The sequence below is a fragment of the Triturus cristatus genome, chromosome 4_2, assembly GCF_964204655.1.
Source record: "Triturus cristatus chromosome 4_2, aTriCri1.1, whole genome shotgun sequence".
Classification (NCBI taxonomy): Eukaryota; Metazoa; Chordata; class Amphibia; order Caudata; family Salamandridae; genus Triturus; species Triturus cristatus.
Window position 1 is genome coordinate 87,482,152 of NC_140586.1, and position 14,328 is coordinate 87,496,479.

The window sequence follows — 14,328 nt, forward strand, 5'->3', positions numbered from 1 at the left end:
GGAATGTCGTTCCGCAGCCTTTGTGGGGGTTGATTCGTAATGCAGATCATGCTGCAGAACTAGGTGACACATGGGCTAATATCACTGCTACAGACACTAGACAAGTTGGTGGTGCGAAACCTGAGCCCCTAGTAGCAGAACTCCCTGGTAGAATTATTACCTACATGAAGACCTTAATGCCAGAGATGCGTGTGAATTGGGATAAATTATCCGCATGCAAACAAAAGAAAGACGAAACAGTGTCCGATTTCTTCACCAGGTTTGAAGAAACATTTATCGACCACAGTGGTCAAGACATGAGTACGGAAGGTGGTCAACGGTTATTTGTTGATAAATTTGTGCATAATTTGCTTCCCGAGTTGTGTAAGAAATTAAAAGATTCAGAGAGTTCTTGGGCTGTTTCCTCATCAGCACAAATACTGGCTACTGCACAGTATTACGAAAATAGGGATAAAGATGAGAAGGATAGAGCAGACAAGAAAACAAAAGAATTAAAGACGAAGGTTCTTTTACAGCAGGCTTACCCGCCACGTGGAGATCAGAATAACTATAAGCAAGGTCAGAGTAACTATCAACAACCCCAACAGTTTCAGAGAAACTCGCAAAGGTTCGGGTATTCCCAACCGCGTGTTCCTGTGGGTCCCAATCAGTGTTCGTATTGCAAACAAGAAGGTCATTTTAAGTATAGTTGTCCTATATTGTTGCAGCGCACGAATAATGCTTATGGCGCGAGAGGTAGAGGTGGTCAGCAAGCTCCTAGAGGTAGAGGACGTGGGAATGTTCCCCAGAACGCGCGTCCTCTTCCGCCTCAAAATACGATGAACAGTTTTGATCAGCAGGCCAATGTAACTAGTGGGACAGCTCAGTACTATAATAACGACTAATATGCAGAAGATGGAAATGCGGAAGGTAATGATTACTAGGACAGCCGTAGACAAAGAGAGGGAGTTGTTACGGTGCCAGTGGACCAGAGTGGACCGTATCTTAAGGTGACTACAGCGGGTGTGACAGAGCCTTTTCTATTGGATACTGGTGCTGCAAAGAGTTCAATTATGCACTCAAAACTCCCTGGCGCGCCTTTGTCTGGCGAAATGAATGTTTCAGTAGGTTTTTCTGGCGCCCCGGTTAGGAACCCGATCTCTAGTCCTATGCCCCTTTCTGTTGGACCTTGTGAGCTGAAAGCACCCCTTATCCTAACGACAGGTTGTGGTGAAAACCTGTTAGGATTAGATTTGTTAAAGAGATTACATGCAACATTATATTGTTCCCCCTCGGGAGTACAACTTACACTGGGTAGGGAAGTGATTTCTCCAATGTATTTGTCGAAGAATAAACTGCCAGCTGAATTGTCGTCTCTTCCGGATGTCCTTTGGGCTACTGGTCCTAATGATGTGGGTCTCTTGGAAATATCGCCATATGTGGTCACTTTGAAAGCCAATGTTAAATTGCCACGCATTCCCCAGTACAAGATCTCTAATGAAGGTGAGAAAGCGTTGTTAGCGATCATCTATGACTTGATTGAAAAGGATGTAATTGAAGAGACAAGAGGCAACGTTTGCAATAGCCCGGTTCTGCCTGTTTTAAAATGTACTGACCCTTCTCAGCCACTTGTTTACAGATTTGTGATCGATCTTAGAGAGGTCAATAAGATAGTTGTGCCACAGTTTCCGGTTGTCCCTGATATAACTGCCTTGTTAACTATGATCCCAGCTTCCACTGCTTGGTTCTCAGTGATTGATTTAAAGAATGCTTTCTTTAGCATTTCGATTGCAGAGGAGAGCAGGGATATTTTTGGTTTCAGTCTAGGAGGTCGCAGCTTCCGCTTTAAACGCGCTCCGCAGGGCTACTGTGAAAGTCCATCAATATACAGTCAGGCTTTAAAGGCGCAGCTTGATACAATTGTCTTACCTAGTGGTGCTACCCTTATTCAGTATGTTGATGATTTACTAATCGCCGCGGATACTGAGGAGATTTGTAAAGAAGCTACATCGTCATTGTTGCGTCATTTGTCTGCCTTTCATCACAAAGTGTCTCTCTCAAAACTGCAATATTGTCGACAAGAAGTGACCTACTTAGGTCATCTCTTGTCGAAGGAGGGAAGGAAACTGACCCCAGAAAGAATTCAGGCCATTGCACAATTGAGCGTGCCAAGAACACAGAGAGAAGTGCGTGCTTTCTTGGGTATTACTTCATACTGTAGGCAGTGGATCCCGAGTTTTTCTTTGCTGGCAGAACCTTTGATAGCATTAACATGCAAAGATACACCGAAACCCGTCCCATGGTCTGAAGAGTGTCAGAAAAGTTTTTCGGAATTACGTAAGGCATTTTCTTCGGCTCCTGTATTGGGTACCCCCGACTACAGTAAACCTTTTACATTGTATGTTCACGAGAAAGAAGGTTGTGCGTTGTCAGTGCTGACACAGTCTTTTGGAGACAGACAGCGTCCATGCCCGTATTTTTCATCGACTTTGGATCCGGTAGCCAAGGCATTGCCAAGTTGTTTGAGAGCCACAGCGGCAGCAGCTGTTTCTATTCGACAGTCTGCTGGGTTAGTAATGAACAACATGTTGATTGTGATGGTGCCACACGCAGTGGACACGTTATTAAACAGGACCAAGACACAGCACTTAACTAGTGCTCGATTGTCAGGGTACGAGTTGACACTGCTAGCGAGTCATGTGCACATAAAGAGGTGCAATACGTTGAATCCAGCTACTTTATTACCGATTTCAACAGACACAGATGAGATTGGACAGCATGATTGTCTGTTCAGAACAGAAGAAGAAACAAAAGGGAGAGTGGATCTTAAAGATACTCCCCTGGTTGAGTGTGATGGTACCTTATGGGTGGATGGCTCGTGCTTCAAGCTTCCGAATGGTGATACGACTGCTGCATATGCTGTCACGACTTTGCACACGATTGTTGAAACTGCACGTATACCACATAATTCGGCTCAAGCAGCAGAATTAATTGCACTTACAAGAGCATGCGTGTTGTCGAAAGGAATGAAAGTGAACATATATACTGACAGTCAGTATGCCTTTGGCGTGGCCCATAGTTTTGGGCGCTTGTGGAAAGAACGTGGGTTCCTGACTTCGCATGGAACTAAGATTCAGAATGGTCAGTTGGTGAATGATCTCCTTGAGTCGTTGACCTTGCCATTACAAGTTGCGATTGTGAAATGCAGTGCTCACAAGAAGGTTATTGATGATGTTGGTCGTGGTAATGCGTTTGCTGACGAAATCACGAAAGAAACAGCAAAAGATGTGACGAATCGAATGTATGTTGCAGGCCCTGCAAGATGGGTTGGTGATGTTGGAATGTGTGAAAACACGATAGAGAGTGTGAAGTCCCTTCAAGCTGAAGCCACAGAGAAAGAATTGAGCATGTGGAAAGAAAGTAAGGGTAAATTGGATGAAAATGGTTGTTGGATTGATTTGTCAGAACACCGGCGATGGTTGTTACCTGATGCATATGTGCTTCCAGTGGTCACGATAGCACATGGAATGGCGCATATCAGTGTGAAAGGGATTTGTAAGTTGTTGGCTCCAGTATGGCAGAATGCTGGAATTCCCAAGTGTGCAGAGAATGTGGTAAAAAATTGCATGGTATGTTTGAAATACAATCCTGGTAGGGGAACCCCAACTCCAGCTGGTCATTTTGCGCCTCCAACGTATCCGTTTGAGGTTTTGCAGCTAGATTTCATCCACATGGAAAGGTGCAACAATTTGAAATATGTACTTGTTGTTGTCTGCGCTTTTTCAAGGTGGATAGAAGCATATCCCCTAAAAGACAATACTGCCTTATCCACAGCTAAAGCCCTTGTCAAAGAATTTTTCCCTAGGTTTGGAATGCCAAGAATGGTATGGAGTGATAATGGGAGTGAATTTGTGGGACGAGTGATGAAGAATGTATGTGAGGGACTAGGCATAAAGCAGAAGTTTCACGCTGCAAATCACCCCCATTCAGCTGGATTAGTAGAGTGCTATAATGGCACATTAAAATTGAAACTGGCCAAGATTCAAGCGAGTTCTGGCTTAAATGGCCTGACGCTCTGCCCTTAGCACTCCTATCAACAAGAATGACTGTGCATTCACGAGTGGGACTTAGTCCCTACGAAATCGTGTTTGGCCGCCCGGCCAATATATGGGGAGTGCCAAGACCTACAAAATTCAGTGAGATCGAACACCCCATATTGCTTGATTATTTGTATGAATTGACGGCTAAATTGCGTGGTTTACACCAACAGGTGCATGATGCTCTGCCTCAGGTCTCTGAAGCCCCAGGACATCCTATCAATCCTGGATCATGGGTGCTGGTCAAAAACTTCAAAAGGACAAAGAATGACGAGCCCCGTTGGACCGGCCCCCATCTCGTCCTTCTTTCCACGAGATCAGCTGTTCGAGTAAAAGGGAAAAAGAACTGGATACACGGCATTCACTGTAAGAGGGTCCCTTTGCCTTTGCCTTACGACCAGTGGGTCCAGAAAGGGATCGCTGATTAAGAGACTGAGACTGTGCCTCGTTGTCTGCCGTTTAGCGATGCACGAGTAAAAGGAACGCTTTCTCAGAAGGAAAGCGATGACATCTTGCAAGAAACTGTGCCACCGTCAATTCGATTAGACACTACAGAGCCTGAACTCTTGTTTCAAGACCAAACAGTACCTACAAGAAGTCACTACAATCTGAACTATGGACAAATAAAAATTCTTTTTCTTTGATTTTTTTTTTTTTTGAGAAGTGCAGCTCTCTCTTCCATCTGAAAAACTTTCTTCTTTTTGCTTTTTCGAACCGCCATCCGGGTTCAGCTGCAGGGTCGCGGTGCCAAGACTTTGGGGTACAAGCCGGAGACGTTAGGTCAACGGTCTGGTTGGTCTAAGGGCGTTTCCTGGACTGACAGGTGTACTCCTTAGCAGAAGACACTCATCCGCCACGAACAGCACGGTTAGAGGATGGAGTTTTTCGAGATGAAGAGACCCGCTGAGGAAATAAATTTTAAGAGCAGAATATGTAAAGCAATGAATAGCAAACGTTTTGTAATATTATGCCTGTTTGTCCTATTTAGCATGATGATGTTTTCTGTAGGTTATGTATTATTGTCTTTTCAAGTGCCGTTTGCACCCACTATACAACCCATACCTCCTCCTACTGTTTCCTCACACTCTTTCCACCCTCTGCCTGAACACGAACAAGCTAGACGTTCTGAGTTCGTAAAGAATTCGTTTATTCAACTCCTGCACCAACACCAACTAGTTATGAACACAACAAATTGCTGGGTGTGTGGTCTGATGCCGCATACCATTGATAAGGGTATCCTGTATCTAGTGCCGCCGTTTAGCTACAATGGGTCATCATGGGCATTCCAGACTATGTTTCTTTTTGCACTTAAGACCTATTCCCCACGACCACCGCGTTCCACTGGACCTAGCACGAACAATAAAGCTTTGATGAGAGGAGTTGCTGATATGAGTAGAGATATCGATGCATATTCATCTATTCCCAAGGATGAGTTGCGAGCTTATGTGGGTTGGAACGCGACGGGGTATAGCATTAGTCTGGGCGAGAAACAGCGTCAAAGTTCATCCCCGATTTGGGTCGTACCCCACATGGGTCGGTTCTGTTTACAGGTTAATGGTCAGAATCCAAGAGCTCAATTAGGGAAGAGTGACTGTGCTGAAACGTACATTTTCCCATCACAGTTCTCCCCTGCGTTTTTGGCTGCCAAGGGTACATACTTTGTTTGTAATGATCGAGCATATACATGGTTGCCCCCTGATTTCTCGGGCACATGTTATGTTGCAAACTTGCTACCGCCGACATTTACTGCCGCCTCTGATTATCACAAGACCAGAGTTGTGAGAGGCGTTGTTAGTAAGGAGGATACTACCGGTCAGGAAGCGCGAGACTTTTTCCTGGGTTTTGGGGACCAATGGTCAATAGTAGGAACCTGAGACAACTGACTCGTGTAGTTGAAACCACTGTTAATGTAACGGCTGGTGCCCTTGGTAACTTGACAGCTGAGCTCCAAGCGGATCGCCTCATGACGTTGCAGAACCGTATGGTTCTAGATGTCATACTTGCAGACCGTGGTGGGGTATGTAAGGTTATCCAATCAAGCTGTTGTATTTTCATACCAGATAACGCTCCGACAGTCTATCAAGCCATCTCGAAACTGCATAAGATTTCCGAATCCATCCATGTGGATAAAGGAGATTGGTCGATGACGGGGTGGTTCTGGGGACTGATATCAGCTTGGGGATGGAAGATTCTAATAGTCACTGGGATGATCTTAGCCATTCTTTTTCTGTTCTGTCTATGTGTACAGTGTGCTCCTGTAATGTGTAGCCTCTGTGTTACATCATGTGTAAGGAGACCTGTATCAAGGGACGAACTAAGCAATAGGATGATGCTACAGCAACATCTTCATGACTTTATGAATGTAGACCTGGACTCAGATTAGTATGAGTATAGTTATTGCCTATGTAAGGGCAAAAGGAGGGTCTGTGGTACTGTAAATTTCGGAACCATGTTGATGTAATGGTCCTACCCGGCCGATTTCGGTATCAGCGAACCGCAAATGATTAATGCGGTATGTATGAGTGTTTTCGTCATATGTCACCGATGAATTCACCGTGTATATGATACAACATGTCGAACCCTCGGGTTCCATTTTACAAGGGTAACCATTTTGTGGTTGCCCTCACATAGGCTGCGCTTCGAGGCCATGCCTAGGCCTAAAGGACACGCAATCTTTCTTTGACTTCTTTGTGACCTATGCAAACTGACTCCACTGCCCGAGGTCAATCCTGCCCGGCCGGTTCCTTTTACTGCGGCCTTATGGGATTAGCATCAGGGCCCAACACATCATAAAGTTGTGTATCCCACGCGACTTTTGACTAATCCCTCTCACACCTGACTCTGTTTCCTACTTTATGGCTTGTTTTACGAGGAAGAGGTGTCCGTTTTAGTGGGGTCTGCTGATATCTGATGAGGGTTCTGAGCCTCGCTGGGTAAATAATTATGTGCTGACCGAGCTGAAATGTGGGATTACCATCATGACTGTGCTCTTTCTTTGAAGCGAAAATATGTGAACGACCACTTGTAAAAGAGGGGCGGTGTTGCTCAGAGCGTAATATTCTGTATATAAGAAAAGACTGGTTTTGGGTTGGGAGTAGTCTCCTGAGAACATACACCGTGTTGTACTTCTCGGATACCTGTGATTGGTCTGCAGCCAATAAATACGATCTTTGACTTCACCTAGAAGACTCTGTGTTTCTGTGGTCCGAAACAGGAAGAACTCGAAGTCTTCGGGTGTGTCCCCTGGCACCGCTGGGTTGGTTCTGAAAAACCCAGTACTTCACCTCGTGCCTCCTTGCTTGTTGATATAGTGCATGCACGTTGTGTTGTCCGTCCGGATCAACACCGTGCTTCCGTAAATGATGGTTTGGAAAGCTTTGAGAGCCAGAAAAATGGCCAGTAATTCTAACAGGTTGATGTGTCTTGTCTTTTGATGAACCGACCACTTGCCTTTCACAGATAGTCCCTGCAAGTGGGCGCCCCAACCCTCGAGAGATGCGTCGGTGGTGAGGGTGAATTGTGGAGTGTCCGCCAGAAAAGGACGCCCCGCGGAGACATGTTCTTCGTGAGTCCACCATAAAAGAGCCCTTTTTAGGCGAAGGGTGACTCTGACTAGGTCGTTGAAAGTGCCTGAGACCTGAGCCCATTGCTTGTCCAGTTCTTCCTGGACAGGTCTCATCTTTAGGCGGCAGTGAGGGACTAAAGGAATGCAGGACGACAGCATCCCTAGGAAAGATTTCAACTGTCGGACAGAAACAAACTCTTTTAGGTGGATGGAGGTCGCTAGATCGCGAAGATGTTGTCGCCGTTCGTGCGACACAAAAGCTTTCCCTAGACCGGCATCCAGAATGGCTCCCAAGAACAATCTGTTTTGAGCCGGGCGCAACTGAGATTTTTCTAAGTTCAGTGTGAGGCCCAGTGATTGGAACAGGGATCTGCATAACAGAGTTTGTTTGGACGCTTGGTCGAAAGACTTTGCCTTCAGAAGGCAGTCGTCTAAGTAGGGAAAGATTTGTACTCCCTGAAGACGAAGGTAAGCTGCCACCGGTGCAAGGACTTTTGTGAACACTCGGGGAGCAGAACGAAGGCCGAATGGCAGGACCTTGAATTGAAAATTTCGTCCGGCCACCCTGAATCTGAGGAATTTTCTGTGTCTTGACAATATGGGAAGATGAAAATAAGCGTCTTGCAGATCTAGAGTTGTCATGAATTCTCCTTGAGAGAGAAAAGGAAGTACCTCTTGTAGGGACAACATACGAAAAGTTTGTGTCTTTATATATTTGATCAGGGCTCGTAGATCCAAAATGGGATGCCATTCTCCCGAACTTTTTCTGTATAAGGAAGAACCTTGAATAGAACCCCCTGCCCTTCTGTAGTTTTGGTACCACTTCGATCGCGCCCTTTCTCAATAGAATGTTTAGCTAATTCAGAAGCTCTCTCAAGTGTGCAGGCGGGGGACCTCTTGGTGGAGTATTTGGAGGAATCTTTATAAATTCCAAAGCATGTCCCCTGCACACAATATCGAGAACCCATTGATCGGTGGTTATTTGAGACCATTTGGAGTAGAAGCGGGAGATTCGACCTCCAAGTTTTGGAGGAGTCCGTGACTGAGGATAATGAGTCATTGTTTCTTTGAGGAATCCTTTCCTCTGTAAGAAGATTTGCCTCTGTATTGCCTGTAATTGGAAGAATTTTGCTGCCGATAAGATTGCTGGTTTTGAGAGGAATAGCGGCTCTGTCCTTGCCTGTATTGGTTTGAATTGCCTCGAAAGGAAGAAGAGGAACCACGACCTCTTGCGCCTCGCAAAGGTTGTTTTTTGAATTGCAAAGACCCTAAAGCACGAGCTGTGTCAGTGTCCTTCTTAATTGCCTGAAGGGCATCATCTATATGCTGGCCAAAAAGGGACTCGCCATCGTAAGGCATGTCCAGGATTTTTGTTTGCACCTCTTGACGAAAGGACGTAGCCCGTAACCAGCCCTGACGCCGGAGGACTGCAGCACCTGCCAAAAGACGGAAGCCAGAAGAAGACACATCAATGGCTTAATCTATAATCTCCGAAGAAATTCTTTCTCCCTCTTGGAGAATCTTCAAAGACTGTGGTCTGGATGACTCAGGAAGAAGATTAATCAGAGATGAAATGTCTGACCACATTTGGCGATCGTAGCGGCCTAAGATCGCCAAAGAATTGGCCGCTCGTACAGTAGCTGCCGCCATAGTGGAATTTTTTTTTTTTCCCTATACCATCCAGCCGTCGACCTTCGCGATCAGGAGGTGCCGACAAAGGAGATGAAGGGTTTCTAGATCGGCGTTGGGCTGCCTGAGTAATAATGGAATCAGGCTTTGTTTGCGACATTAAACAGGCAGGAGAATTTGGAGGAGCCTTGTATTTCTTGTCTATCCTAGGAAGGATGGCTGGAATCGAATTAGGAGTTTGCATCAATTTAAGGCCCTCTTGCCATATAAAATCAATGATTGGAATGCAGCGGACCTGCTTTTGAGGTTGGTCCTTAAAGTCATATAAGAAACAATCCTCCTCTCTGGTTGTCATAGGGAGGTGAAATCTTGTAGCTGCTCTTTCCATGAGCAAATGAAAACCACCAATGTCAACTGGGGGAGAATCCAAAGGAGCTGGATCAGCGGGAGAAGGTGTTTTAATCTGATAGTTGTCCCAGTCAGAAAGGAGGGAAGCATCATCCAGCTCACCTTCCTCTTTGTCAGCGTCATCATCTTGTTCCTCGACCATATCTTCAAGTGTGATAGGAGGAACCACAAGAGATTGTTCTCTGGTCACTGATGTAGGTGTGGCTACCGTTTCCCTAGGAAAAACAGGTTGTTGAGGTGTCTGCGGCGTTGGAGTGGTATGCCCAGGCCGTGGAAAACGGCGATTATAATCATCCAGCATGTACTGTAAATTGGAAATCAGACTTAAAGGCAATTGTGCCATAGGAGGTTCCTGAACTGGATGCGTGTCATAAGATGAGAAATCATCTTGTTGCAAGTCCTCCTCATCATCATCTAAGTCCTGACATTTAATTAAAAGTTCTGAAGGACTGCGAGCAGCCCGAAATCCGTCATCCTCGTATTCCTCATTGTCAGATGAAAACAGCACTTCAGGAGGCTGCACAGGTGTTTTAAGTGGTATCAGGGTATCCAGAGACGAATGCCGGCGTTGAAGCATAGAGTTTGAAGTCTCTAATGGTAGCAAATCCAGAGTTGGAGTCGTAGCCATCGTTGCTGGTGCTGAAATTCGCAGTTGAACTGCTGTCGACGACGAAGCCACCGTCGACGACGAAGCCACCGTCGACGACGAAGCCACCGCGGACGAGGAAGCCCCCGTCGATGACGAAGTCATCGCCGACGACAAAGCCACCGTCGACGACAAGGCTACCGTCGATGACAAGGCCACCGCCGACGAAGAAGCACTCGTCGACGATGAAGTTCCCGCCGACGACGAAGCCATCGTCGACGACAAAGCACTCCTCGACGACAAAGCACCCGTCGACGACGTCTGCTTCTTCTTATGCTTGACAGCCGTTGACGACGAAGTTAAGGGTAGCGTCGATGAAATGGGTCTCACCTTAACTGATACCAGCGTCGACGGTGAAGACGCCGACGACATGATCATCGTTGGCTTCATAGACATAGATGCCGAGGTCGTCGATGTAGATGCGACGACGGCAGCTCTCGTCGACGGAGGAAGCGTTGAAGAGCTCGTCGACGAGAGAGGCAGTTTCTGATTTAAAAACTGCGCAGATGGAGTCTTAGACGCCTGAGAATCAGATCTCGGGGGCGTCAAGGGTACAGAGAGACTCCTGGGGGGGGGGAAATCACCCCTCTTGAAGTAGAAGGTTGGGTAGTAATCTTGTCTCCATGATGTTTCTTCACCACCTTAGTTCTAGGAGAAACTTTTTGAGAGTCACAGGACCTTTTCAAAGAGGGAGCAGTTTGGATGGAAGACACTCTCCGCATCTGAAACAGGATTTTCTGAAGTCTTCAACTTCTGCAGCCACAGAAGGAGACGCCCTTCTCTATCCTTCAAAGTTTTCTGTGAGAAGGTTCTACAAATTTTACAATCCTTTACCTGATGTTCAGGATATAAACAAATACATTTTTTGTGAGGATCTTCAGAATGAAGTCTCAGTTTACCACAACTCCCACAAGGTCTGAAGAGGGATTTCTTGGTTGTAGACATCATAGACTCAATCTTCTGTGAAATATGAGATGGAAAAAAACTGAGCAAGCTCAGGGAGACTCCCTTCACACGACGTGCGGTAGAAAATCTGAGAGCCTGAGTCTCTGGGTAAAGGGGTTCTAGAGGGTGCGGACACCTGATTGGCTGGATTTGGCCTAGAACATAACGACAGTGATATGTTATAGAGGTGACAAGTTGTCTATCCATGAAAACTCTATGTTTTTTCTTTCTTTTATGCCTATTAGGTTTATGTTACTACTATATTGCTATATTATGTACCGTGGGACTCCCACTTCGACGACGGGGAATATTCAAGCATGTGAATCTATGAAAGACACCCCAATACTGGAGAAACTGAACATATTCTAACACCAAAGCAGAATCCCTTAGCAGAATTTCCTCCACCAGTCACAACTGTATGGGCTGTCAAAGGGTATTTTCTTTTATTTTACCTCATGCGTCTTTCATTCACTAGTCTTCTTTCCCTGTACCTATAAGGCACTCTTGTGGGTTTCTTTTTGTTGGAAATTGGGTTACTGGTTGAGGGAGGCTTGCAATTATCTTCTTGTATAGTTCTTGTTGGGAATTTAACTTTTCCTTGATCAATATAGTCTGGACAGGATCCCATTTGTCAACAGTGACAAATACCTCCCCCTAGACTGTTTCCACCGCTCCAAATCAATCCCAAATGTTAGATAACCTAGAGTGTCAAGCGTCCCCACCTACACTCACTCACCCTTCAGACTAGCAAGATAAGATAATGTAATGCCAGAGTGTGTGGACTTAAGGTACCACAGCACCACCTTTGAGTAGGGTCAACACATCAGCTTTCAAGACTCAGTAACAAACACCAGTAGCTTCGCCGCCCTTCCCATATATATAGGCTGTCATTATGAGGGATATATTAAGCATGATGGTTTCTGAATTTGTCACCCAGTAACTTCTGCTTGAAGAAGTGTAAGTATCCAGGCGAAACGGTAGTCACAAATGGAGTAAAATGCAGGAATCAGTGGGGAAACACCATTAACCTGTATCCTGCACTATGTGCTTATTCCCCTCGACCCACAGCATTGCAAATGACCATGCTATAAGAGGTGAGCCCATCCCACTTGTAATAGCCCCCTCTACACCCCATGAAGGTAGTCACATATTGCTGTTACTTGTATTTGTGCCTAGGAACTTTCCCTTTTGTGACTGAGAATAAGGCAGCTAAACATCTCACTGTCTCTCTGACAAAATGTGGTGTTTCGATTCATTGATTTGGGGATGGGTGGTAATGGAAGATCTGATTTTTGGAGAAAGTGCTAAATTCAATGGAGAAGAATTCACTGGTGGAATTTTCTCCCCTGCAGGGATACTGTGGCGGAGAGGAGTCCACTGGTGGACTGTCCTTCAGGGTATCACTTCATCCACAAATCAGAGGATTCTCCACTACAAACTAAAAAAATGAGGCCCATAACCTTATTTGCATTCTGGGGCAGATGTTACAACATCATGCCATCAGCTTAATTTAAATATATATGTATACAGTTTTCGCACTTTTAACATGTAGTAATGGTTCTAAGTAAAGAAATTAGAGATTTGGGCTAAAGTATATTGGAGCATAAGAGGTGATCGTGAGGAATATCCAAGTTTGCTGCAGGGATTTCTGACAAACTGTCCTTTAAAAAAAGAAATATATTGACTGCTAAATCACAGAAACAAAATAGTCTGAAGAGTCTACTATTGTCTGGCTCTCCTATAGATATACTTTCACTTATGATACATGACTTGATGAAAACAGTACAGTGATGCCCAGTGTTGACCAGGTGTGCTCATTAGTCAGAATATCTGCATGGGATAACTGTTCATAAAAATGATCTAAAAAGAAATCAATTACATAATCAGTGGTTATCCTGAATATCTGTCATGAAAATAGCCCTAGCTGATCGGCATTGGACATCCATGGGCTATCTGACATATAAAGTCAATGGACCCGGGCATGGGCGACGATCTTACCTTGTCAAGCCGGAGGCAGCAGAATGGGATCTTCTCCTGGACAAGATGGCAGAGGGTTGGTGAGCTTCCAATGTATGGCGTGTTTGTGGGGTACCCCTTAACCCAGCTGCAAAGAAGCAAATGATTAGAAGCAAAAGTGAGTGAAGTCTCCAGCCGATGTGTGTCCACTATAGTCATACATGCCAACATTTTAGAGCAGGCAAGTGGGAGGTTTAGAAAAAAAGTGGTCAGGAGTAAGTATTTTTCCCACTGACTTATATTGAAGCAGAGGCAATCTCTGCCTGTGTCGGGTCTATTGGTATGTATGGTGACGAACAATCAGCAATTAATTTTTGGCAGTTTAATAACATAGCACATACAAAAACAGAGTTCAAAACTCTGGCAAACAAAAGCAGAGTTCTAAACTTTGTTTTTGTTTGTGCTATGAAAACTGCCAAAACGAAATCTCCCCATCCAAGAATTAACGACAAAGCGTTAACCTTTGATGTCAGACGTAATTGTTGGAGGGGGAGATTGGCATGTGCGTGATAGGCATCAACATTTTATTTTTGGTAGTTTAACAAAACTCTGAATTGGGTTTCTGCATGCAGGAACCGGGAGGCGTGAGACTAGCCTTGAAATCGGTAGTCTCCCGCCTGAATTTGGAGGGTTGGCATGTATGCATATGGTACTCGCTGATCATTTAGAGCACATAAGGAATTCCTCACACCTTCCTGAGAGACTGCCATCCATCTAAATGAAACATAGATATGGGAGCAGATAGAGATCACGAGGTCCACCCAGATAGCAAACTTCAATGCCCCTTCTACCTCTGAGATTTTCAGGGTCTGGCCTAAGTTAAGTTTAAGTTTGAAGTGCTTATAAAGCATGCAGCTACTCCATTGAGTTTCCCAGTGCTCGTAGGTTAGATAGCACAGTTCTCACAGTAAGATCAGTTTAATAAACTATCTTAAATAGCCAGGTTTTTGATTGACATTTAAATGTGTCAGCCTCCTTTATGGCCCTAAGATGTAGCAGAAGAGCATTCCACTCAGAAGCGGCCAGAGCTGAAAAAGAGGAAC

At 45.2% G+C, this 14,328-nt stretch overlaps 1 protein-coding gene across 1 annotated transcript in view; it reads right to left on the reverse strand.

Moving 5' to 3' along the window:
- Positions 1 to 14,328, reverse strand: part of LOC146833056 (potassium channel subfamily T member 2-like) — a 783,113-nt gene that overhangs the window by 370,444 nt on the left and 398,341 nt on the right. The window contains exon 20 of the mRNA XM_085599884.1: positions 13,268 to 13,373. Within this exon, the coding sequence (XP_085456010.1) occupies positions 13,268 to 13,373 (106 nt within the window). The remainder of the gene's footprint in view (positions 1 to 13,267; positions 13,374 to 14,328) is intronic.